General features: G+C 39.4%; 1 protein-coding gene across 3 annotated transcripts in view; it reads left to right on the top strand.

Moving 5' to 3' along the window:
* Positions 1-391: 391 nt before the first annotated feature.
* The window catches only part of LOC126094477 (DENN domain-containing protein Crag), a 322,685-nt gene continuing 299,072 nt past the window's right edge, over positions 392-24,004 (top strand). For 2 of the 3 annotated variants that reach the window (XM_049908869.1, XM_049908871.1), the window contains exons 1-2: positions 393-1,191; positions 15,468-15,564. In XM_049908869.1, coding sequence (XP_049764826.1) covers positions 990-1,191; positions 15,468-15,564 — 299 coding nt within the window. In that variant the 5' untranslated portion in view covers positions 393-989. Of the gene's footprint in view, positions 1,192-15,467; positions 15,565-24,004 lie in introns of all 3 variants that reach the window. The other variant, XM_049908870.1, reaches the window with a different exon arrangement.

Raw genomic sequence — 24,004 nt, forward strand, 5'->3', positions numbered from 1 at the left:
TTTTTGTTTGTTTCCGTGGGTAAATGCTGTTCCATGATTATGTGTAGAATTATTGGTGAAATACATAGTAACGTTTTCCCTGATGTGTACCACATATTGATGGGATAGACGTACCGGTACTCACTTGGCACAGTAAGAATGCCCAATAGCTGTTTACCATGAGACCGACTACTACTTTATTCTCTTATTATTATTCTTTCAGTCATTTTTTGTAGTTTAAAACTGTGACCATGTTTTGTGTCCTCACCTCTCAATAAGTATGTTTGGTTGTTTGCATCTGTTACCTTACGGTGAAAACAAGCGCTGAGACTCTGTGTAGGGAAAACGAATTTTAAATTTAGCGGCTATTGACTCATTCGCTTGTCACGACCTTGGTGAAGTCAACATGGCAGCAGTGGCAGAGATGAAATCATTTTGCTGAAGCGCAAGAAGTTACTGCGACAGTTGATGTTTCGTCAACACAATAATTGTGGAATGACATGAGATCGGGGTCGTTGTACAGCGTTGAAAAAAAAATAGCAAAATGCACGACTATCATGTTATCCCGTGGATTTCATTAGTTTGTGATGTTTTGTGGATGAGTGAAGAAAATAGAATCGCCGATGTTCTTCGTTAATTGACGCATGCAATGCACATGTAGTTCGTACACACGAAGCGCTGGATTTGTCAGCAGCGCGCAAAAGCAGGAACGGAGAACTATCATGCGTAACTTTACGAGACAAGGAAGGAAGAGATGACATAACCTCCACACTCGAATGTGTTTTCGTTGAAGTTATAACCATGGCGTAACGTTTGTGCGCAAAGGAAAGGTGTAAATTAACTTTTATAGTCCGTGCCGTTTGTTTGTGTGTTCCCACTCAAAAAAACTATGATAATCAAGTGCCTGAAGTTATGCTTCTAAAAAACTCATATGTGATAAGTGTTTTTTTCTGCTGTACTGAACGTTTAAATCAGTGTTGTACTTAATTTTATTGTTTTATTGAATAACGATGGATGAGAAAAGAATTGCCGATTACTTCGTGGTAGCCGGGTTACCTGAAAATCCTGAGCCATTGGAGGAATTTTCTCATGACAGTGCACATCTGAAATCGAACTACAATCAGCCACCAATAACAGATATCACTGTATATTTTCCAACCCTTGGAGAAAGTGTGCCACCAGAATATACTGTCCTGAGCAGAACACCAACAGGTAACTTACAAATTGGCTTGTAAACCAAACTTAACATTAGATTTGTAAAGGAAAGGGATCATCCTTCCAGGTGCACTTTTTGTATGCTTTTGAAAGGCATCTGATAACAAACATTGCCAAGGCAACGCGCTGTACTTGAGATATGTATGATAGTTGTTTGAGATGTTGAAGCAAATACCTATTAAGGCCCCCTAGAACCAACAACAAGTATTTCATACACTCCTGAAATTATTAAATATTGCAAATTATTAACCATATATTTGATAGAGAGTATGTACGTGATTCCACATGTACTGTATATATTATTGGGATACTGTCCACAGAGAAAGCATAGTGACCCCTGTAAGCTATTGTAAACAACTACAATAACTGACCTTTAACAGGTTTGTATGGGATAGTACAATTGGCCTCTCCACTCTCTTCCAAAAAATTGTGGTTGTAGGGACTTCCTGATTTACAGTATAGGCCCTAGCTCAGTTATCAATTGAGAAAAACTTTACAACAATTTTGTGGATTATCTGACAGATTCTGTTTTGAGAAACCACTGCATTTGACTCCTCAGCATCCTTGTTAGAAAGTTCTTCTTTTTCCATTCTTGACTAATAGTTGAAACTGTCTTTGAACACACTGTACTCACAATCCAGTCGCTGTTATGACTTGATTTCTTGTATTGCGGAATATGACATGTTCCTGTTATAACAAGTATGTGACACTGTTGGCGCAATGCACTCATCGATTGGCTTACACAATTGCAAGATTTATAACTGAATAGGGGCCACTAGAGAAGTAGACTTGTTTGTGGAAGTAAATCAACTTACACTGTACAATTTAAAAGAAAATATAAGGGGATAGACAAGTCATATGTTTTGTATATTATATTCCTTACTATATTCACTGATATTGCTTTACATTAGTTTTTAATAAAATGATGACTGAAGCAACACACACATTTTATTACGCTGACAGAAAATAGACCTATATATCTGTTAACAGAACATTCATAGATGCATTGGCAAAGAACAAAAAGAGGATAGAAGCTTTTGAAATGTGTTTCTACAGAAGAAAGCCTAAGGTTAAATGGTTAGATGATGTAAATAATGAAGAGGTACTGAGTCGAATCAGGGAGAAATGAAATTTGTATCATAGTCATACTAAAGAATCAATAGCTTAAGGAACATTAAGAAATAGTTAACACTGATAAATAGTTAACTGAAGAAGTGTTGAGGGGTACAAATCGTAAAGGGAGATAGAGGCTTGATGGCAGTAAGTAGGTTCAAATGGATGTAGGTCGCAGTAGTTATGCACAAATAAGGACTTGCCTAGGACAGAATAGCATTGAGCACTGCGTTAAACCAGTCTTCACACCAAAGTTGATTACAAAAACAACAAAAAAGATGATAACAACAACAAAACTGACCATCAATTATGAAACATGCAAGATAGGGGAAGTACGTAACTCTTACTGAACAAAAGGCTGCTTTCTTTGTTAGATTCTTGACTATACTGGAATCATATTCTACATTGACACTTTCAGATACATATCACTAAGGGTAATCTGTATCATTAAATAATCATCAATGAAAACAATGCACAATTATTATGGTTATATTCTAAAAACTGTATATTAGTCTACTGTAGGTAAGGTATATTGAAATAAATATTTACTACTACTAATATGTACTTTACATGAAACAGATTTCCATGAAAAACAGTTGAGATAAATGATGCAGCAACTAGTGAGCCGTGATCCACATCTCTTTTATTATTCTGTGTTATATATGATGATTATCTCAGATATACATATTGTAACAATGAATGTTGCAAGTGATTAATCTGTTTCAGAGATTAGTTAACAACGCGATACCATGCCAATCAACCGATGACCTCATTAAAGTGACTGTGATACAAGCTTTAAGAAATGGTCAGAGGTTGACATCACTAACAGCACAAAAAATTAACAAAATAAAATCCAACAAACTAATGGGGTTCTTGTTGTTAATGTTGTCTGATATATTTAAAACTTAGAAACAACCTGTGGGGAAAATTGGGGTTTTGATCACACATGTTAATGTAACTATTGAGTATGTAGTAGGCCTATTTATAAAATGAAAGGTAGCCATGACACATTTGTTGGCTTCAATAATTCCAAACCAAATCATCACCTGACAAGCAATCCTAAGCTGTGGGCTATGCTATAGCTTATTCTGTCACCATAAAAATTGACAAAAACAGCTTTTTATTGTGACTCGTTTGTTAGCTTCCCCAACTTTCATCCAAACTATCACCCTTGACCCTAACCTTGATCTCAGACTGTAGTACTGTTCAGTTTGTCACTGGAACCTTATAAAAAGTACCATACATAAAATGGCGGTCCATATCCACTAAACCTATATAGGTCTAATAGGCAAAACTGTTTAAGCCATCACCCACAAGACATAAATGTCCATATCACTATCGATTTTTTTGCCAGTAGTTGTGATATCACACCAATGCCTTTATCTGAGACATACCCCAGTGCAATGCATGCAACAACTGCAAATGCAAGGACACAACACTGGGGGGTAATCACTTGTCGGCACTGGTCCTCTGTGGCAAGCATCCCTGGACACCTTTGAATGAAGTATAGAGGAGAAAAAATATATGCCATGCTGGAGCCACACTTGAAGAGACGCACTCCAGCCCACCCACCAGCACCACTGGAATGATTTTCCAGAAAAGCGAGTCGGCCGCCATGGCGGTCGCGACCTCTCATGCTGTCAACAGAAAATCCAACACGGTTTGCCGCAAAGCAACATCTGGTGTGAACACAAGAGCTTCTTGCCACTCGAACTCTGGACCAGGTCCCACCCTTAGCTGCAAATATGGATCAGCATTGGCATGCTGGTCAGTGGAGCATTACCAAATGTCGTAAGAATACTTACTGAGAGGGAGGGCCACTGCTGCAACCAATGGGCAGTCCTATCCAGCAGTTTGGAATGAGGGCCAAATAAGGAAACCAACGGCTTGTGGTCAGTGATGAGAAGGAACCTCGCCCCATACAGCAAGATGTGGAACTTTTTGACCCCGATAATAATAGGTAGTGCCTCCTTTTCCACCAGTGAGTAGTTTTGTTGTGAAGCAGATAGTGTCTTCAAAGCGTAAGCAATGGACTGTACAATGCTGTCTCGGTTCTGATGGGCAGGACAGAACCAGTGCCATACTGGGATGCATCACAGACCGGAGTCAAAGGCTTATCTGGCATAAAAGAAGTCAGGCAGGGAGCAGAGCACTTATGCTTCTTGAGAGACTGAAAAGCCAGTTTACAATTTGCAGACCAGATAAGCTTAACGCCCTTCTGGTTAAGCCAGTTAAGAAGCTGGCCTGGGGAGTGAACTGAGCATAATATGAAATATTAGCAAAAAACGACCGTGTCTCCTTCAGGTTCTTGGGCACTGGTAGGTTGACAATGGCCTTGAAAGGGGCCTTCCATTGGGATGAGACTGTCTTTACTGAACACATGACTTAAAAATTGCTCCTCTGGGTAGAACAATTGCACTTTCCCAGCTTTCAACAAAGGCCATTATCCAGGAGGCGCTGGAAAACCAGCTGTCGTTTCCATAAATGCTCTTCCCGATTAGGCCCCATGACCCAGGTGTCATTAAGGGAATTGACACAATAGGGAATGTCTTGAACCAACAGTTTCAAATATCATTGTTAAATTCCCAATGCAGGCGAGATTCTAAAAGACAAGCTATTAAACTGATAAAGTGCGAAGGGTGTCTTGAGGACCAAGAAAGTCCAAGAAACTGCATCCAATGGCAACCGCAGGTAAGCCCTCCCCCTGACAACTTCACCAACAAGTCTGCATGCCATGGATTTGGATAAGAATCTGCGACACATCATGCATTGACTGTCTGTTTAAAATTGCGCAAAGGCGCACGGTGCTGTCAGGCTTCTGAATTGCCACCATAGGAGTGGTCCACTGTCTCAGTGAAGTAGGCGAAATGACATTCTTGTCCTGTCAAAGGAACAAGTCAGTCTTTACCTTGTTGTGCATGACGAATGGAATGGGGTGGAGGTGACAATTTTGGGACTGCCAACAGCTTAAGAGAACACGTCTTTAAATTTTCTGCGGTACCAAAGATACTGTCGAACAATGGACTATAGCACCAAGTAAGAAGTTCAAATCAGTCACAGGGTTGGACTGAGACGCTAAATGCACTTTGTCCATGACCTGAAAGCTGAAAATGGTAAAGGTATCGAGCCCAAAGATATTTTGCACCGATGGTGAGTTGACCACAAACAATGTAAGGTGCCATTCCACATTCTTGTAAGGCTCAGACATGGAGAATTGCTCTTGCAAGAGAATGCACTGTTTACTGTAAGACACATCCTGATGAAGTATCCAATTCATTTCTGGGCACCACAAGATCCTCTACGTATCCAAATTAATGAGGCTGATTCACTCTTGTGTCTATCTGAAATTCAACCTGCCACTCGTTCACATTGAACATTGGCAAAACACAAACGGCTACCACATGTAGGGCCTCAGAGGTAGCCCCAGAGTCCAATGAAAACACCGGGGCATTCGATGACTGACTCATGGCCCATCAACTGTCCCAAACAATTTCCAAATGGCTTAGCAAACAGCATACAAAAACGAACCATAATTATCCTCCCAACTTTGTACAAAAACAAATTTTCCCTGCCTTATCTTTTCAGTCTCTCACCACCTCCAAAGTCCCACCATCCAACCACAGTGGAGAATTCCCTGTGTAACTCAGTACGATCCAGGACTGGAGCAACTAAATTACATTCTCCGTGAGAGTTTTGACTATCTCTCATCGTGCCCTGAAATGAGAAGTGTCCTGTCCACTATCCTTCCCATCCCTACCACAGTAGTAGTCCACCATCTACATAACCTATACAATATACTTGTCCAACTCTACACAACCCCTGCTCCCAACCCCTTATCTCATGTCTCATACCCCTGTAATAGACATAGGTGCAAGACCTGTCCCATACATCCTCCCGCCACCACCTATTCTAGTCCAATCACAAACATCACCTATCTCATCAAAGGCAGGGCTACCTGTGAAACCGATCATGTGATCTACAAGCTAAGCTGCAACCACTGTACTACATTCTATGTGGGCACGACAACCAACAAGCTGCCTGTCCGCATGAATAGTAACTGACAAACTGCGACCAAGAAGCAAGTGGACTATCCTATTGCTGAGCACACTGCCAAACATGACATCCTTCATTTCACTGACTGCTTCACAACCTGTGCCGTATAGATCCTTCCCTCCAACACCAGCTTTTCTGAATTGCGCTAGTGGGAACTTACCCTGCAATACAGCCTACATTCCCATAACCGTCCTGGCCTCAACATTCATTAGTCATTGTCCTCTCCCATCTATCCCCTTTTCTCTGTTCCTATTCCAGCACTACACAGCCCTCATTCCACCATTGCAACCAGTATTTTTTCTTCTCTCCTTTTCCACTATCCCCCGCCCCTCCTCACCTCTCTGCTGCCCTCCGTCTAACCTCCCAACTGCACATAACTGTCCTACCCTCCTTCTACCTCATCCGTATGCACTCCCCAACAGCACATCACTGTCCGCCACCCCTACCCTACTTTCCCTCCCTCCCCCCACTCTAGCCTCCTCCTTTCCCCCACCCAGTCACTACTCCCATCATGCACTGGTGCTACAGCTTGCATTGTGGCCTCAGTTGCCTGAGACTGCAGTCATGTATGTGTGAGTTGCATTTGTGAGAGTATGTATGTATATATCTGTGTGTCTGTCGTCTAATTTCGACCGACGCCTTACTGGCTGATAGCTTTATTTGCGACAGTCTTTTTGTGCTATCTGCGACTCAGTATCTCTGATGTATGGGGAATATAATATTTTAATTCTTGTGTTTGTTTCCTTATTTTTTTGTAGGCTCATATGTTGCAAATTAAATCATGTTGTTCTACCTGCTCTCCATCTCTCATATCACTTCTACAATACATTAAACCATTATATGTTTGTTTCTTTTCTAAGTCATAAGCTGGTAGCTCTGGTAAGAGGAGGCAGGGCTTGTCTCATAAGTCAATGTGCTACACGCCAATCGCAAGATTCTGTTTGTGGTGTAATCCACACAGGTACCAACCAAACGTGTGCAATCAGTAGAACATTTCAACTGATGAGGTTTTTCAGAAATAAAAACAAAATGCATAGCGAGTGTCTTTCTTATACCATATCCCCTTGGATTTTTGTTAAGTAGGCTTATAATGATTCCGCATTAAACAAACCCATGATGAATCGTGCAGTACTTCTCTGAATCCCCCCCCCCCCCACACACACTCAGTCTCCCTCCCTCCCTCCCTTCCCCCTCCCCCCCCCCTCCCCCCCTCTCTCGCTCTCTCCATAATTCAAATTTGTAACAGTCTGAGACCAAAGAACAATACTTAGATATGGTTATTTATTATTATTATTATTATTATTATTATTATTATTATCATCATCATCATCATTGATATTGATATTATTTATTTACTCATCCTTAGACCATACAGAGCAACAGTGTCAAATATGTCAGATATTACAGAAGTAATACATACATATATAAAACGAAAATCAAGTAGGATAGGATTAGGTGAGGATAGGGCAGGAAGTCTGCCATTGAATAGTAAATGGGACCATCCCAGCATTTACCTCAGCAACTTTAGAAAACCCCTATTAGGATGGCTGGATGGGGAATAAACCTGTCTCCTCCTGAATGCGAGTCTAGGGCATAAAGACTGACATAGCCACTCTCTCTCTCTCTCTCTCTCTCTCTCTCTCTCTCTCTCTCTCTCTGTACATGAAATTGGAAGGGGAATACAAATACATGGTCAGCATTAAGTTTGCAACATGCACTAGAAGTAAATCAGTGATGTAACTAGAATGTGAAACCTTGATGTAAAACACTTCTGAAGAAATAAAAACACATGAACATGCTATTTAACCGTGCTGAAACATATAACACACACAAATGTGCTGCAACTATATCCATCACAACCAATCCAATACCAGATTCCTTCTCTGAGGTGTGTTGCACAGCATCTGAAACAAGGGAAACAGAAAACCAACAGCAGAAACATTATTTTGCAAAGACAAATACAGCATAGATGGGACATCAGTTAACAGACTCAAAAGAACTCAACAATAAATGAGGGCCTAGTATTCCTGTAAGCTACTGTATTCACTTACATTGTAGAAACACTTCTAAAAAAGAACTAATTTAAACTGCTCTAAAAGTAGTTTCCTTCCCCAATCTCTTTATGGAATTTGGAAGTGCATTATAAATAATGACACCAAAGTGGCTCAATGCCAATCTTACTTATTCTGTAAACAGGGATTCACAGTTACAAGTATTGTAACTGTTTTAATCGCAGTTGGTTAGTAGGCCGCTGAGTCTAGTTATTGTCATCAACACACATTTGTAGAGGCACAAGGAGGATACAGTAAACAAACACAACTTTTTAAATAAGGGCTTGCAGTGAGCCATAGCATAGCTACACTATATAATCAAAAGTATCTCTAAATGACTTAAAAGTTTGTAGCACCCTCCATTGGTAATGCTGCAATTCAGTATGGTGTTGGCCCACCCTTGGCCTTAATGACAGCTTCCGCTCTCGCAGGCACATATTCAGTCAGATGCTGGAAGGTTTCATGGGGAACGGCAGTCCATTCTTCATGGATTGCTGCACTGAGGAGAGGTATCAAGATGTTGGTCGGTGTGGCCTGGCGCGAGGCCGGCATTCCAAAACACCCCAAAGATGTTCTATAGGATTCAGGTCAGGACTCTGTGCAGGCCAGTCCATTACAGGGATGTTATGGTCGTGTAACTACAGTGCCATGCATTATGCAATCGCCATCCCTGAATTGGTCTTCAACATTGGGAAGCCAGAAGGTGCTCGAAACCTCAGTGTGGGCCTGTGCTGTGATAGTGCCACACAAAACAATAAGGGGTGCAAGCCCCTTCCACGAAAAACACAACCACACCATAACACCACTGCATCCAAATTTTACTGTTGGCACTGCACACACTGGCAGATGACGTTCACAGGACATTCACCATACCCACACCCTTCCATCAGATGATCACATTGTGTACCATGAATTGTCACCCCCACACAACATTTTCAATTTATGTTTTTTAATATTGAATTTGAACAGACCTTCAGCCGGTAATGACAGCACCACCTAGTTAGCCTTTTTTTCACCGATGTCGAAATACTAATCTTGAAATTAATACCGAGGCGTCATTTGGCATTTACCAGCATGATGTGTGGCTTATGAACAGCCGCTTGAACACGAAATCCAAATTTTCCCACCTCCCACCTAACTATCATAGTACTTGCAGTGGATCCTGTTGCAGTTTGGAATTCCTGTGTGATGGTCTGGATAGATGTCTGCCTATTACACATTACGACTCTCTTGAACTGTCAGCGGTCTCTGTCGGTCAACAGATGAGGTCAGCCTCTACGCTTTTGTGCTGTACATGTTCCTTCATGTTTCCACTTCACTATCACATTGGAAAAAGTGGATGTTTGGGATGTTTAGGAGTGTGAAAATCTCGCGTACAGACGTATGATACAAGTGATACCCAATCACCTGACCACATTCAAAACCTGTGAGTTCTGCGGAGCGCCCTATTCTGCTCTCTCATGATGGCTGTTGAGGTCACTGATATGGAGTACCTGGCAATAGGTGGCAGCACAATGCACCTAATATGAAAAATGTATGTTTTTGGGGGTGTCCGGATACTTTTGATTACATAGTGTATGTGACAAGATTCAAGCAGCCGTTTTCTGTAATGTAAAAATTTCATTTAATCATCCATTAACTTTACCCCAGAAAACTATTCCATAAGCTACAAAGGACTGGCAGTAACCAAATGAGCCATTCTAGCACCATCTGAAGAGCAAAATTTAGAAATAATTCTCAGAGCAAAACATGCAGACTGAGTCTCGAGGAGAGTTTGGTTACAAGGTCTTTCCAGTTTAAGTCTTGATCAATATTGATTCAGCTTTTCAATTGTGTGTGTGTGTGTGTGTGTGTGTGTGTGTGTGTGTGTGTGTGTGAGTGAGTGAGTGAGTGAAGGGTCAGCAGCCTGTTGAAGGAGTTGAGGACTTGATGAGTTGTTGTGGACAAAGATTCCTTAATATTGCTCACTATTACACTAGTGTCATCTGCAAATGTCAACTCAGCTGCAGTTTCTGAGATGTGTTTGTCATTTATATAAATAAAGAGCAGGCTACCTTGCAGTACATTTTCTTTGCATCAGATAATAATATGACTTTATGATTAGAATGAGCTGATGTGAGTTCCATAATCTCTGATCTGCTATGCAAATATAATTGAAACCACTTGTTTTCAACCCATTTTAGCCCCTTTACTTCCAACATTGCAAAAAGTGTTTCATGAGTAACAGAATAAATGCTCTAGGAAGATGTAAATTATTGATGACACTTGATTTTGAAACCAATAATCATGATTTTTAAAAATAAAATAACAAACAAATTACAGAACTGAATCTAGATCTTTATTTTACACCCTTAAATTGTATTATGTTTTCTTTTAAGTAAAACACTTGCATACAGAGGACACTACATGACATCGAAGGAAAGCCTTCGTGGAATGTGAGGGAGCTTGGTGCGACATTGAATGCCGCAATTTTCGTCCTAGAACAAAATTTCAGAAACTGCTTGAAACTGACAATATTGGCTAACATAGTAGGTAGGGATATTTAAAAAAATTGTTTTTAACAAAATGGTGGCACTCTGAAATAAGAGTCTATTTTTTGACAAAACAGTTGCTATAAGAACGAGCACCGAAAATCTGAATTGAAATATATTGCAAAATTCCTGCTTACTACAATAGAAAAATTGTTGACTTGCCAGTTACAAAAATGTATACTGTAATTACATGTATGTTTTATGAGTTATAGCTCCCACAAACTTGAAAAATGTTGTTAAAAAAGCATTTATAAGTTTGAACTCATGTTTTTTAATATTGAAATTGAACAGACCTTCAGTCGTCAATGGTGGCACCACCCAGTTAGCCTTTTTTTCACCAATGTCGAAACACACTTATCTTGAAATTAATATTGATTTACTGGCTTCTGCTTACCAGTTGAAGCATTTTTTGCACAATTAAGAGTACTTTTTGAAATTTTCTATACATTTGCTTGTTATTTTCAAGTACTCACATTTTACTTCATATAAAAGACAAGTGAAATGACATGTTATGCAGAAATGAGAAAAGCATGTGCTTTCAGACTGTTTACCGTAAATGAATTGTTATGAAGAGAAATCTTGTTGAGAATAGTATTTTAGTTGATACTAATATTCACTGTGACACCATCCGAAGCTAACAGAACCCCTATGTCATCAGTAACTATTATAGTATTACATCAGTTGTATTCGAGCTCTTTGATGCACCGGACTACCATGCAGTAAACAGCAGTTTTAACATATTTTAATATTTATGGCACACTTTATGTGAATAAATCTTAAAAACACTCTCTCTAAGGAACATTTTAATCCATTAAAAAATTATGCCTAGTAAAGTAAATTCTACCCTTGTGTATCCCCTTAATTCCTACAACACTGTCCGCAGCTCATGGTTGTGCGGTAGCGTTCTCGCTTCCCACGCCCGGGTTCGATTCCCGGTGGGGTCAGGGATTTTCTCTGCCTCGTGATGACTGGGTGTTGTGTGATGTCCTTAGGTTAGTTAGGTTTAAGTAGTTCTAAGTTCTAGGGGACTGATGACCATAGATGTTAAGTCCCACAGTGCTCAGAGCCATTTGAACCTACAACAATATTGTTTTATCCAAGTTTCTCAGTATTTCATCTGTGTAATCCATGATCACTGTTTCTGTACTTCTATCTGCTTGAAAGCCGTGATGTTTATTATTCAGTGGACTGTGGTTGTTTAATTTCCTGTTGGTTTTTTGTTTAATTAATCTCTTAATTGCTTTAGAGACTGCCAGTAAGAGTGAAATGGGTCTATTGTTTTCAACTGTATGCCTATTACCACTCTCGAATAAAGGTATCGCTTGCAAGATTTTTATTCTGTGGGAAAACACTCAGTGAATGATAAATTAACAATGTGAGCCAAGGGCTTTGCAGTTTGTGAAGCAGTTATGTGTTGTAAATGACACCTGTACATCATCTATATTGTCTGACAGTTTGCATTTGAGGCTTTTAATCTCCTTCACTACCTCATGTTCACTAGTTGGAATGCAACTCATGCCATGTGCAGATATACAGTACCTAAGTTTACCCTATTTTGCTAAATTTAAGCTGGGTGTTTGGCAAACATTTACAAAGTAATCTTGTACGTAACTTGGCAGATATTTCTTTGCCAATAGTGGTATTACCAACATTGTTAGTGTAATTTTCTGCTCTTCATATATTTTCCCTCTTTTGCTTTTTACAGTATCCTATATTGATTTTGATTTATTGCCAAACATTCTTATTGTACTATAGTTTTTAAGTAGTTTTTCATTTGCAGTTACCAGCCGATATATTTTCTTGAATGTCTGTACCTATGCCATAAACTGGGGTTCTTTAGATCATTTAATTTGAGAACTGAGCATTTTTTAAAGTCCTACAAAAAAACTTAATGTCTGATATAATCCAGCAACTAGATTTAGAGACCTGACATGAATGGGCTCTGATTAGTCAGACTTGTCCCTGAATATTGAAGAGAAGCATCATAGGCATTGTTAGTACTTGACTGTGAAAACACTTCCAACCAGGATTCATTACTTAGACCTTCAACAAAAAATACAATTTTCCATAGAAAATTTTTTTCTTTAAATAGAAGTACATTCCTTTCTTTTATAGACATAGCTGGAATTGTAAGGATGAGACCATTATGATCAGATAGCCTTAGGTCAGTATGAAGTCGGGCCCATTTACATTCTGCCAACATTGTCCAAGGCTTTGGAATACAAAGTTCACAAACAGCTTACTAATTATTTAATATCTTATGGCATTTTAGATGAATAGCAGTCTGGTTTCTGGCAAAATTGTAGCATGAAGACTGTTCATATAAAAGTGATGGATGAACTGGAATAACATGCAACTATTAAGTGCTTTTTAGATACTCTTCTAATTGTATGTTAATTGTATACAACTATACTCTCCCAATGCAGATATCATCTATACATTTACGGCCTTCATTTATATGATGTAAGTGCAAGTCCAACAAACCTGTCCACAACTATCCAGCAAGTAAATGCTGATTTACTTGCCCTACCAGAGCAGGCACAGAACATGGGTTTGAAACTTAACCCATCTAAAATTCAAGCAATCTTAGTCACCCACAAAAGACTTATTACCCCTCAGTTCAGAGAATCTCTTCCACAATTAATGCTGAATTGCACAGAAATAACCTTTTTTTCTTCTGCAAAGAACTTAAGGATAATTCTAGAACATCACTTAGACTAGATTGAACACAAAACTGCAGTCTGTAAGGTGTCAGCATCACATCACTCTCTACTGAAATATAAAAATCATTTCCTTTTGAGCTTAGAAAAGCTCTTAGAAAGTCTAATACTCCCATTACTAGATATTCTCCAAGGACTTTCGTACAAAAACTCACACAGGCCAGAACTGGCAATTAATGCTTTTGTACAATACAGTAGTGATATATGCTTTTTTGACCATATGACTCTTGCCGACGAACAACTGCTACAGGTGTATGCTGATAAGTAGAGAGACTATCATACTTTATTTGCTCTATTCTCTTTTCAGTCATTGCACTCCCTCTTATTTGCGTACACTCGTATACTACTACACTCATTCTCATCAAAGTAATATCCTTTCTATATCAGGAACACAATTTTGGAACAATTTTCCTCAAAATATAAGAAATTAAACCCCTTTCAAACTTCAAAACACAGCTAATGGTACACCTTTCATCACAATAGCCATATCTCCCAATGTCTGTGCAGCTCACTCTCACCAGTTCCTCTCCCCCACAACTTTTCTCTACAGCGTGTTGGCAGAGCTCTCTATTTATATTCTGTTCTTTCCTTAAGGGCAGTGTCGTTGTAATTTCAATATTCTCCTCTTTCTTTATCCCTTACACTTCTGATAATACTAAACATGCCTTTAATAATACTAAACATGGCTTCAGGTGCATTAAGTTAACCTATACCATTCTAAGGGCCCTTTACCACTATTCTTCTTTTTCTTCTTCTTCTTTTTATTTCTTCTTATTGTTGTTGTTTTGAAAGGTTTGTGATATATTTGGTACCAGTATGTGTTGTTCCTGGCCAGGTGGAAGAGAGGCCCTTGGGTCCCGGTTAGGCTAAATAAGCAATAAATAAATAAATATTTTCTATCTCTGTGTTGTCCACATTTGAACATATGTTGTCTGTAAGATTTGTGATGGTATTTGTTATTCTTGTGGGCTGTTTATGAAAGGGAACATGCTGGAACTGTGCAACACATTAAGAAACAGTTTTTTGGTGTAGAATAATTCACGAGATTTATGTTGAAGTCCTCACAGACAATTATTGTAGCTTTTTCATTAAACATAATATTCACCAGAGACTCCACCTTATTAAAGAAGGTTTCTAAGTCCTCACAAGGTGCTTTATACAGTGCCATATTTGTTATATTACTCATGTCACCTTGCTATTGAACAGCAGCAGCTTCAAAACTCTTTTCAGTACTCAGTGCTTCATCTACCTCACACCCTTTTTTTAATTCCATGTCAGATTTAAGAAAAGTACAAACTCCTGCACTTTTGACATCATGTCTACAAAACTGACTCTCCAGATTATAATGATTAATATTAACAATACCCAGTTCAAAATCTCTGCACCAGTGAGTGCTCCATATTGTGTATACAGTCAATATTGGCATCATTGACTGCAACTTCAAAGTCAAACAATTTCTTTCTCGGACTCTGGAAATTATAGCTTAAAATATGAAAATTTCTAGAATAGAGACTGGTAACAGTTGTACTCACACTTTGCTGTGTCATACCTGATGCTACTTTTTTTGGTGGGGGAGGGGGGGGGGATATACCAAAACTCCTTGAGCACTAAAGGTTGAATGAATGCTTTGTAAGTAGTCTTTATTGTGAGTGAACAACCTGAGGATAATTCCGGTAAAACTCAGTCTGGAATTAGCTTTCCCCATGGCAGTCAAGAGCAGTTTTATTTTTGTCATTATAAGAAACAGAATTAATAGCTGCACAAATTGAATTACTGGATACATATACCTTCAAATCTGTTCACAGGTTTCTCAGCAGACTTGAATCATGGAAGCTTACGCAGTCCTGAAGTTTACCTGTGCTATCGTAGAGGAAGAGACAAGCCACCTCTTGTGGATGTCGGGCAAGTTTTTTGATTTGTTATATTTTGTAAACTGTTCTATTTATTGACAGTTAGTTATTAATGTTGGCACATGTTTGAGTTTTAACATGTATGCCAACAGTTCGCAAGATTATTCTTACAAGCAAAATTTATTTTGTAAGTTCATTCTTTGTTTGCCAGATGGAGCAGTAGAAGACAAACATACTTGTATGTGCATATTAAAACTGGCTTTAAAATGCAGTACTGAGATTATTATAGCATTTGGTAACTGTTCTGTAAATGTATAACGCATGGACACTGTTGCTAATTATTGTCAGAGCACTTGTTTAACAATAATGCAAATTCTTGTATGGAACAATACATAAAATAAGGGAAAGACAGCCACTCACCTTTAGTGGACTGATATGTGGCACAAGTGTGCTTGCATATGCATCCTCTCTTTTTCTGGAAACACACACACACACACACACACACACACACACACACACACACTAACTCTACCGCATCCTACCCTCAATGTATTTGTGTACTGTGACATTGCTGTTGTTGTTGTGGTCTTCAGTCCTGAGACTGGTTTGATGCAGCTCTCCATGCTACTCTATCCTGTGCAAGCTTCTTCATCTCCCAGTACCTACTGCATCCTACATCCTTCTGAATCTGCTTAGTGTATTCATCTCTTGGTCTCCCCCTACGATTTTTACCCTCCACGCTGCCCTCCAATACTAAATTGGTGATCCCTTGATGCCTCAGAACATGTCCTACCAACCGATCCCTTCTTCTGGTCAAGTTGTGCCACAAACTTCTCTTCTCCCCAATCCTATTCAATACTTCCTCATTAGTTATGTGATCTACCCATCTAATCTTCAGCATTCTTCTGTAGCACCACATTTCAAAAGCTTCTATTCTCTTCTTGTCCAAACTATTTACCGTCCATGTTTCACTTCCATACATGGCTACACTCCATACAAATACTTTCAGAAATGACTTCCTGACACTTAAATCTATACTCGATGTTAACAAATTTCTCTTCTTCAGAAACGCTTTCCTTGCCATTGCCAGTCTACATTTTATATCCTCTCTACTTCGACCATCATCAGTTATTTTGCTCCCCAAATAGCAAAACTCCTTTACTACTTTAAGTGTCTCATTTCCTAATCTAATACCCTCAACATCACCCGACTTAATTCGACTACATTCCATTATCCTCGTTTTGCTTTTGTTGATGTTCATCTTATATCCTCCTTTCAAGACACTGTCCATTCCGTTCAACTGCTCTTCCAAGTCCTTTGCTGTCTCTGACAGAATTACAATGTCATCGGCGAACCTCAAAGTTTTTATTTCTTCTCCATGGATTTTAATACCTACTCCGAATTTTTCTTTTGTTTCCTTTACTGCTTGCTCAATATACAGATTGAATAACATCGGGGAGAGGCTACAACCCTGTCCCACTCCCTTCCCAACCACTGCTTCCCTTTCATGTCCCTCGACTCTTATAACTGCCATCTGGTTTCTGTACAAATTGTAAATGACCTTTCGCTCCCTGTATTTTACCCCTGCCACCTTTAGAATTTGAAAGAGAGTATTCCAGTCAACATTGTCAAAAGCTTTCTCTAAGTCTACAAATGCTAGAAACGTAGGTTTGCCTTTCCTTAATCTTTCTTCTAAGATAAGTCGTAAGGTCAGTATTGCCTCACGTGTTCCAGTATTTCTACGGAATCCAAACTGATCTTCCACGAGGTCGGCTTCTACTAGTTTTTCCATTCGTCTGTAAAGAATTCGTGTTAGTATTTTGCAGCTGTGGCTTATTAAACTGATTGTTCGGTAATTTTCACATCTGTCAACACCTGCTTTCTTTGGGATTGGAATTATTATATTCTTCTTGAAGTCTGAGGGTATTTCGCCTGTTTCATACATCTTGCTCACCAGATGGTAGAGTTTTGTCAGGACTGGCTCTCCCAAGGCCATCAGTAGTTCCAATGGAATGTTGTCTACTCCAGGGGCCTTGTTTCGACTCAGGTCTTTCAGTCCTCTGTCAAACTCTTCACGCAGTATCGTATCTCCCATTTCATCTTCATCTACATCCTCTTCCATTTCCATAGTATTGTCCTCAAGTACATCGCCCTTGTATAGACCCTCTATATACTCCTTCCACCTTTCTGCCTTCCCTTCTTTGCTTAGAACTGGGTTTCCATCTGAGCTCTTGATGTTCATACAAGTGGTTCTCTTATCTCCAAAGGTCTCTTTAATTTTCCTGTAGGCAGTATCTATCTTACCCCTATTGACATAAGCCTCTACATCCTTGCATTTGTCCTCTAGCCATCCCTGCTTAGCCATTTTGCACTTCCTGTCGATCTCATTTTTAAGACGTTTGTAATCCTTTTTGCCTGCTTCATTTACTGCATTTTTATATTTTCTCCTTTCATCAATTAAATTCAATATTTCTTCTGTTACCCAAGGATTTCTACTAGCCCTCGTCTTTTTACCTACTTGATCCTCTGCTGCCTTCACTACTTCATCCCTCAAAGCTACCCATTCTTCTTCTACTGTATTTCTTTCCCCCATTCCTGTCAATTGTTCCCTTATGCTCTTCCTGAAACTCTGTGCAACCTCTGGTTCCTTCAGTTTATCCAGGTCCCATCTCCTTAAATTCCCACCTTTTTGCAGTTTCTTCAGTTTTAATCTACAGGTCATAACCAATAGATTGTGGTCAGAGTCCACATCTGCCCCTGGAAATGTCTTACAATTTAAAACCTGGTTCCTAAATCTCTGTCTTACCATTATATAATCTATCTGATACCTTTTAGTATCTCCAGGGTTCTTCCATGTATACAACCTTCTATCATGATTCTTAAACTTCTACCAGGCGGCTTCCTCTTTCATTTCTTAGCCCCAATCCATATTCACCTACTACGTTTCCTTCTCTCCCTTTTCCTACACTCGAATTCCAGTCACCCATGACTATTAAATTTTCGTCTCCCTTCACTATCTGAATAATTCCTTTTATTTCATCATACATTTCTTCAATTTCTTCGTCATCTGCAGAGCTAGTTGGCATATAAACTTGTACTACTGTAGTAGGTGTGGGCTGCGTATCTATCTTGGCCACAATTATGCGTTCACTATGCTGTTTGTAGTAGCTTACCCGCATTCCTATTTTCCTATTCATTATTAAACCTACTCCTGCATTACCCCTATTTGACTTTGTGTTTATAACCCTGTAGTCACCTGACCAGAAGTCTTGTTCCTCCTGCCACCGAACTTCACTAATTCCTACTATATCTAACTTTAACCTATCCATTTCCCTTTTTAAATTTTCTAACCTGCCTGCCCGATTAAGTGATCTGACATTCCACGCTCCGATCCGTAGAACGCCAGTTTTCTTTCTCCTGATAACGACGTCCTCTTGAGTAGTCCCCGCCCGGAGATCCGAATGGGGGACTATTTTACCTCCAGAATATTTTACCCAAGAGGACGCCATCATCATTTAATCATACAGTAAAGCTGCATGCCCTCGGGAAAAATTACGGCTGTAGTTTCCCCTTGCTTTCAGCTGTTCGCAGTACCAGCACAGCAAGGCCATTTTGGTTATTGTTACAAGGCCAGATCAGTCAGTCATCCAGACTGTTCCCCTTGCAACTACTGAAAAGGCTGCTGCCCCTCTTCAGGAACCACACGTTTGTCTGGCCTCTCAACAGATACCCCTCCGTTGTGGTTGTACCTACGGTACGGCTATCTGTATCGCTGAGGCACACAAGCCTCCCCACCAACGGCAAGGGCCATGGTGCATGGGGGGGGGGGGGGGGGGGGTAACATTGCTATACATACAGAATTATTGCAATGGTTGCATCTGTCAATACACATTATCATGCTAAGAATCATCTGAATGTCAGATATTCGCTTGCTAACGAGATAAAGTAAAATCCTGTGACACTTCTTGGTAACACAGAAATACACTATAGACCATTAACAAAGGTAATCATTAGGATTATGGAATATACCATCTTACTGACTTTACAGGAAAAAGTTGAAATCTTCAACATCTGTGAGGGAAGAAAATCTCAAGTGTACAAGATATAGCAGTGCATTGTGAATTGAGTAAAACACAGATCACTGATATTTCAAGGAATATGAGTGACATCTTTAAATTATGGGTTGGAAATGAAAATCTTTCTGCTAAGCATTCATTTTCCAGTACACGGGGGTTGATAGTGGGTAACGTAACATTTCAGTCTCTAAATTGCATTTACATACCAAGAAAAGACATTGTAATGTATGAAGGTCAAGAGAAATGAAACACATTTCTACATCTACATTCACATCTATGTAGATACTCTGCAAACCATCATACCGTGCATGGCGGAAGGTACCTTATACTACTCTCCTCCTGTTCCTGCTGCTGCTGCTGCTGCTACTACTACTACTACTACTACTACTGCTGCTGCTGCTGCTGCTGCTGCTGCTACTACTACACGTCATTTTCTTTCCTGTTCCACTTACTAACAGAGCAAGGGAAAGATGACTATAAAAACCTCCATACGAGTCCCAATTTCTCACATCTTATCTTTGTGGTCCTTACACGAAATGTGCATTTGTGGCAGTAGAATCATTCTGCAGTCGACCTCAAATTCCAGTTGTCTAAATTTCCATAATAATGCCTTGCAAAAAAGAGGATCATCTTTCTTCAAGGAATTCCTATGTGTGTTCACAAAGCATGTCTGTAATACTTGCTAACTGGTCGAACCTGCATATAACAAATCTAGCAGCATGCTTCTGAATTGCTTCCATGTTTTCTTTTAATCTGACATATTTGAACAGCATTCAAGAATGGGTCACATTAGTGTCGTGTACATTGTCCCCTTTATGGATGAGCTGCATTTTCCCAAAATTCTCCCAATAAAATGAAGTCGAGCATTTCCCTTCCCTACTACCAACCTCACATGCTCATTCCATTTAATACTGCATTGCAGCGCTACACCTAGATATTTAATTGCTGTGACTGTGTCCAGCTAATGCTGGCTCAAACATTACAGTATTGTTTTTCGTACTCATCCACATCATCTAGCATTTTCTACATTTAGAGCATGCTGCCGTTCATCACACGAACTGACAGGGGGATGTCACGGGGGGAAAATTCATGAAAATTTTACCAATATATAGCACTGTAAGTGTCTTAAAATAAATGGGGTTGGCTACATATGGCAGATGAATTGCAATATGACGGCTGTGGTTTGAGTTGCACATTACACCATCTGTACTGTTCAGTGTGTGTGACTGCGCAAGTTAAGCCATCAGCAGTTGTGGCACTGTTAGGTAGCAAAGCCCATCCACCATGGCAAGATCTTACCATGCTGCATGGGGAAAGTGGGTTTTTAACCGCCCTGGGACCAAAAACAATATAAAAAGCAAAATGGCATTGATTTCTAATTGTCACAAGACTGATGCGAGACTGTTCAGTATGCTGTCCACCATTTTCTGCAACAAGTTGAAATAGAGAAACAGCATGTTCCACAACAGATCAGTGTGTCTCGGGGGTCATGTTCCAAATGTGTTGTGCAATGCATGCCTCCAGTTCAACTACATTCATAATTGGAGCACTGAACACTACACCTTCCAGATAATCCCAGAACCAGAAGTCACATGGATTAAGATTAGGTGACCTGGACAGCCAAGCTGTAGGGAAATGATGGCTGATAATTGTAGCATATCCAAAATTATTCTGCAGTATCTGTCTCACTGGCTGTGCAATGTGTGGGGAACATCATCTTGCTTAAAAATGAGCCTACACCCCTGCTATGGAAGGGTTGGAATGACATTGGTGCGTAAAAGACCCTCATAGTGTTTACTAGTGGTGGTGCAGGTAACTGGACCTGCAGGATTCATCTCCTTGGAAAAATATGGCCCTATGATAAAGGATGCTATCATCCCGCACCACACAGTCATCTTTGCAGAATGAAAGATTACCAGTTGATATGCATATGGATTTTTCATTGCCTATCTTCAGCAATTCTGCATATTGACAAGTACTTGAAGATGGAAATGAGCTTTGACTGTCCGCAGATTGTTCCATGGCTGTTCGTTTTCCACTTCCTTGCGAGTAAGAAACTCTAGAGGGAACATTTGTCTCAGTAGCAGGTCATCAGGAAGCAATTCCTGAACATGGATAATTGTGTGTGGATAGCAATACCAGATGTTTTGTAAGATTATATTTCATAGGATTGAATGCAGGCATGCCTAACGTCCGGGCAGTTTCTCATGCACTGCATGTTTGCACACCACTTCTTGACACCTCCAGTAATGCTGTGGCCACATCTTTGACTGATGTCTGATCCACTGCTTTCCCCCCTTTGCCACATTGCACTTCAAAAGAACCTATCTTCATGAATTTTGTAGTCATTTTCTCCATATCCTTAGCAGATACTGGACCAATGCTTTTTTCATACCCTTGAGTGTCTGGAACTTTTGCAGGGCAGGCACGTAGTCATCATTTTTGTAAAAGGGCTATATTAGCAATGTGTGATCCTTCATGGAGACAGTAATGTTGGGCATCTTGGATGCAAACTGAGAACTGCACATCTGTTGGTGTGTGTATTATGACACAGTCGAATTTATTTATTTATTTATTTATTTATTTCCCTCTGTGATGTTTCCCTTGTGTCAGTAATATGCTGTTCAAATTTGATGTCATTCTGAGCAGTGGCTCTCTTTCTGTTTTAATTGTGGGAACCTAGTATTGATGATGTAATTTATATTACAGTGTGACAACATGTGACTTTATAAATGCAAAGCTTTTATGTGATATGATTCGTTCAAAATGGGTTACATCACTGTGTATCTCACTTTCATTTTTAGTGACAAGTTGACAGTTTTATTATCTGACATCAACATTTTCATGCATACATAATGTGATGCTCTAAATACTTTTAAGCAAATGCGTGACATTTTATAATGTGTGTGTTGTCATTAACATTTACATCAGTTAACAGATTTTTGGCAGTTTAATCTTGTAATGCTACTTATGTAGTTTTTCAGTTTCGTCCACTACAACCTGATGATGGTCAATCGACTAGAAATGATTTTTCAAATAAAGAATTTTATCAGAAGCTCAATCAGAACATTTCTCAGAGATAAGCTAGGTCTTTTCTTCAGAGCCATAACCAGTAAGACAATGTTCTTAAAATGTAACAAGTGTGTGGGAGGAAAAATTTCAAAAAGAAGACTTACATCACACTGTGTATCAGCAAGACTGATGAATTTCAGAAACATGTTGTTAGAGGCAAGATTTCTAGACATAAGAAGCTACTGGCATTTTCTGTGACTTGTCAAAAGCCTTTGACTGTGTGAACCACAACATCCTCTTAAGTAAATTAGAATATTATGATGTCACCGGCAATGCTGCGAAAGGGTTTGAGTCTTATCTATCCAACAGGAAACAAAGGGTGTCATTGTAAAATACCTGTGCAGTAAGCAGTCAGTCTTCATCTGACTGTGAATTAATTACATGTCGTGTTCTTCAAGGTTCCATCTTGGGCCCTTCTTCCCCCCCCCCCCCCCCCCCCCCCCCCCCATGTGTACATTAATGACCTCTCATCTGTTACATTGCCAGATGCTAAGTTTGTTTTGTTTGCAGATGATACAAACGTTGCAATAAGTAGCAAGTCAAGTACAGGTTTAGAAATAGTTGCTAATCAAATTTTTACTGACATTAATAAGTGGTTTAAAGGTAATTCACTGTCATTAAACTTTCAGAATCTGTAAGAGATTTCCTTCCAGCATGAGTATAACATATGAAGGCATGCAGATCGAAGAGGTTGGCAGTGTTAAATTCCAGGGATTACAACTCAATAATAAATTCAATTGGGAAGGGCATACCACAGAATTGCTTAAGCACGTAAACAAGTCTGTATTTGCCGTGAGAATGATGTCAGATATATACTTTGCTTACTTTCGTTCTATTATGTCATATGGGATTATATTCTGGGGCAACTCATCAAACCAAGCAAAAGTTTTTAAGGTGCAAAATCGTGTGATAAGAATCATTTGTGGTGTAAATTAAAGAACATCTTGTAGAAACCATTCAGGGAACTTTGTATTCTATCCACTGCTTCTCAGTATATTTATTCCTTAATGTAATTTGTTGCAAGTAACACATCCCTATTTCCAACTAGTAGCTCAATACATAGTATCAATACTTGGAATAAGAATAATCTACATAATGACGTAAAATCACTTACCTTGGTCCAAAAAGGGGTCCAATATTCAGGAACACATGTTTTCAATAAATTACCAGCAACCATTAAAAACTTGGTTTCAGATAAAGCACAGTTTAAGCAGAGTTTGAAAGACACTTTGATGGGCAACTCCTTCTACTCCATAGATGAATATCTTAACAGAGACTGTTAAGCCAGCTTAAGTAGAAATATCTGTTAGATTTCTGTTTTGACTACACTTGGTCACAACAGTC

The sequence above is a fragment of the Schistocerca cancellata genome, chromosome 8 (assembly GCF_023864275.1).
Source record: "Schistocerca cancellata isolate TAMUIC-IGC-003103 chromosome 8, iqSchCanc2.1, whole genome shotgun sequence".
Taxonomy (NCBI): Eukaryota; Metazoa; Arthropoda; class Insecta; order Orthoptera; family Acrididae; genus Schistocerca; species Schistocerca cancellata.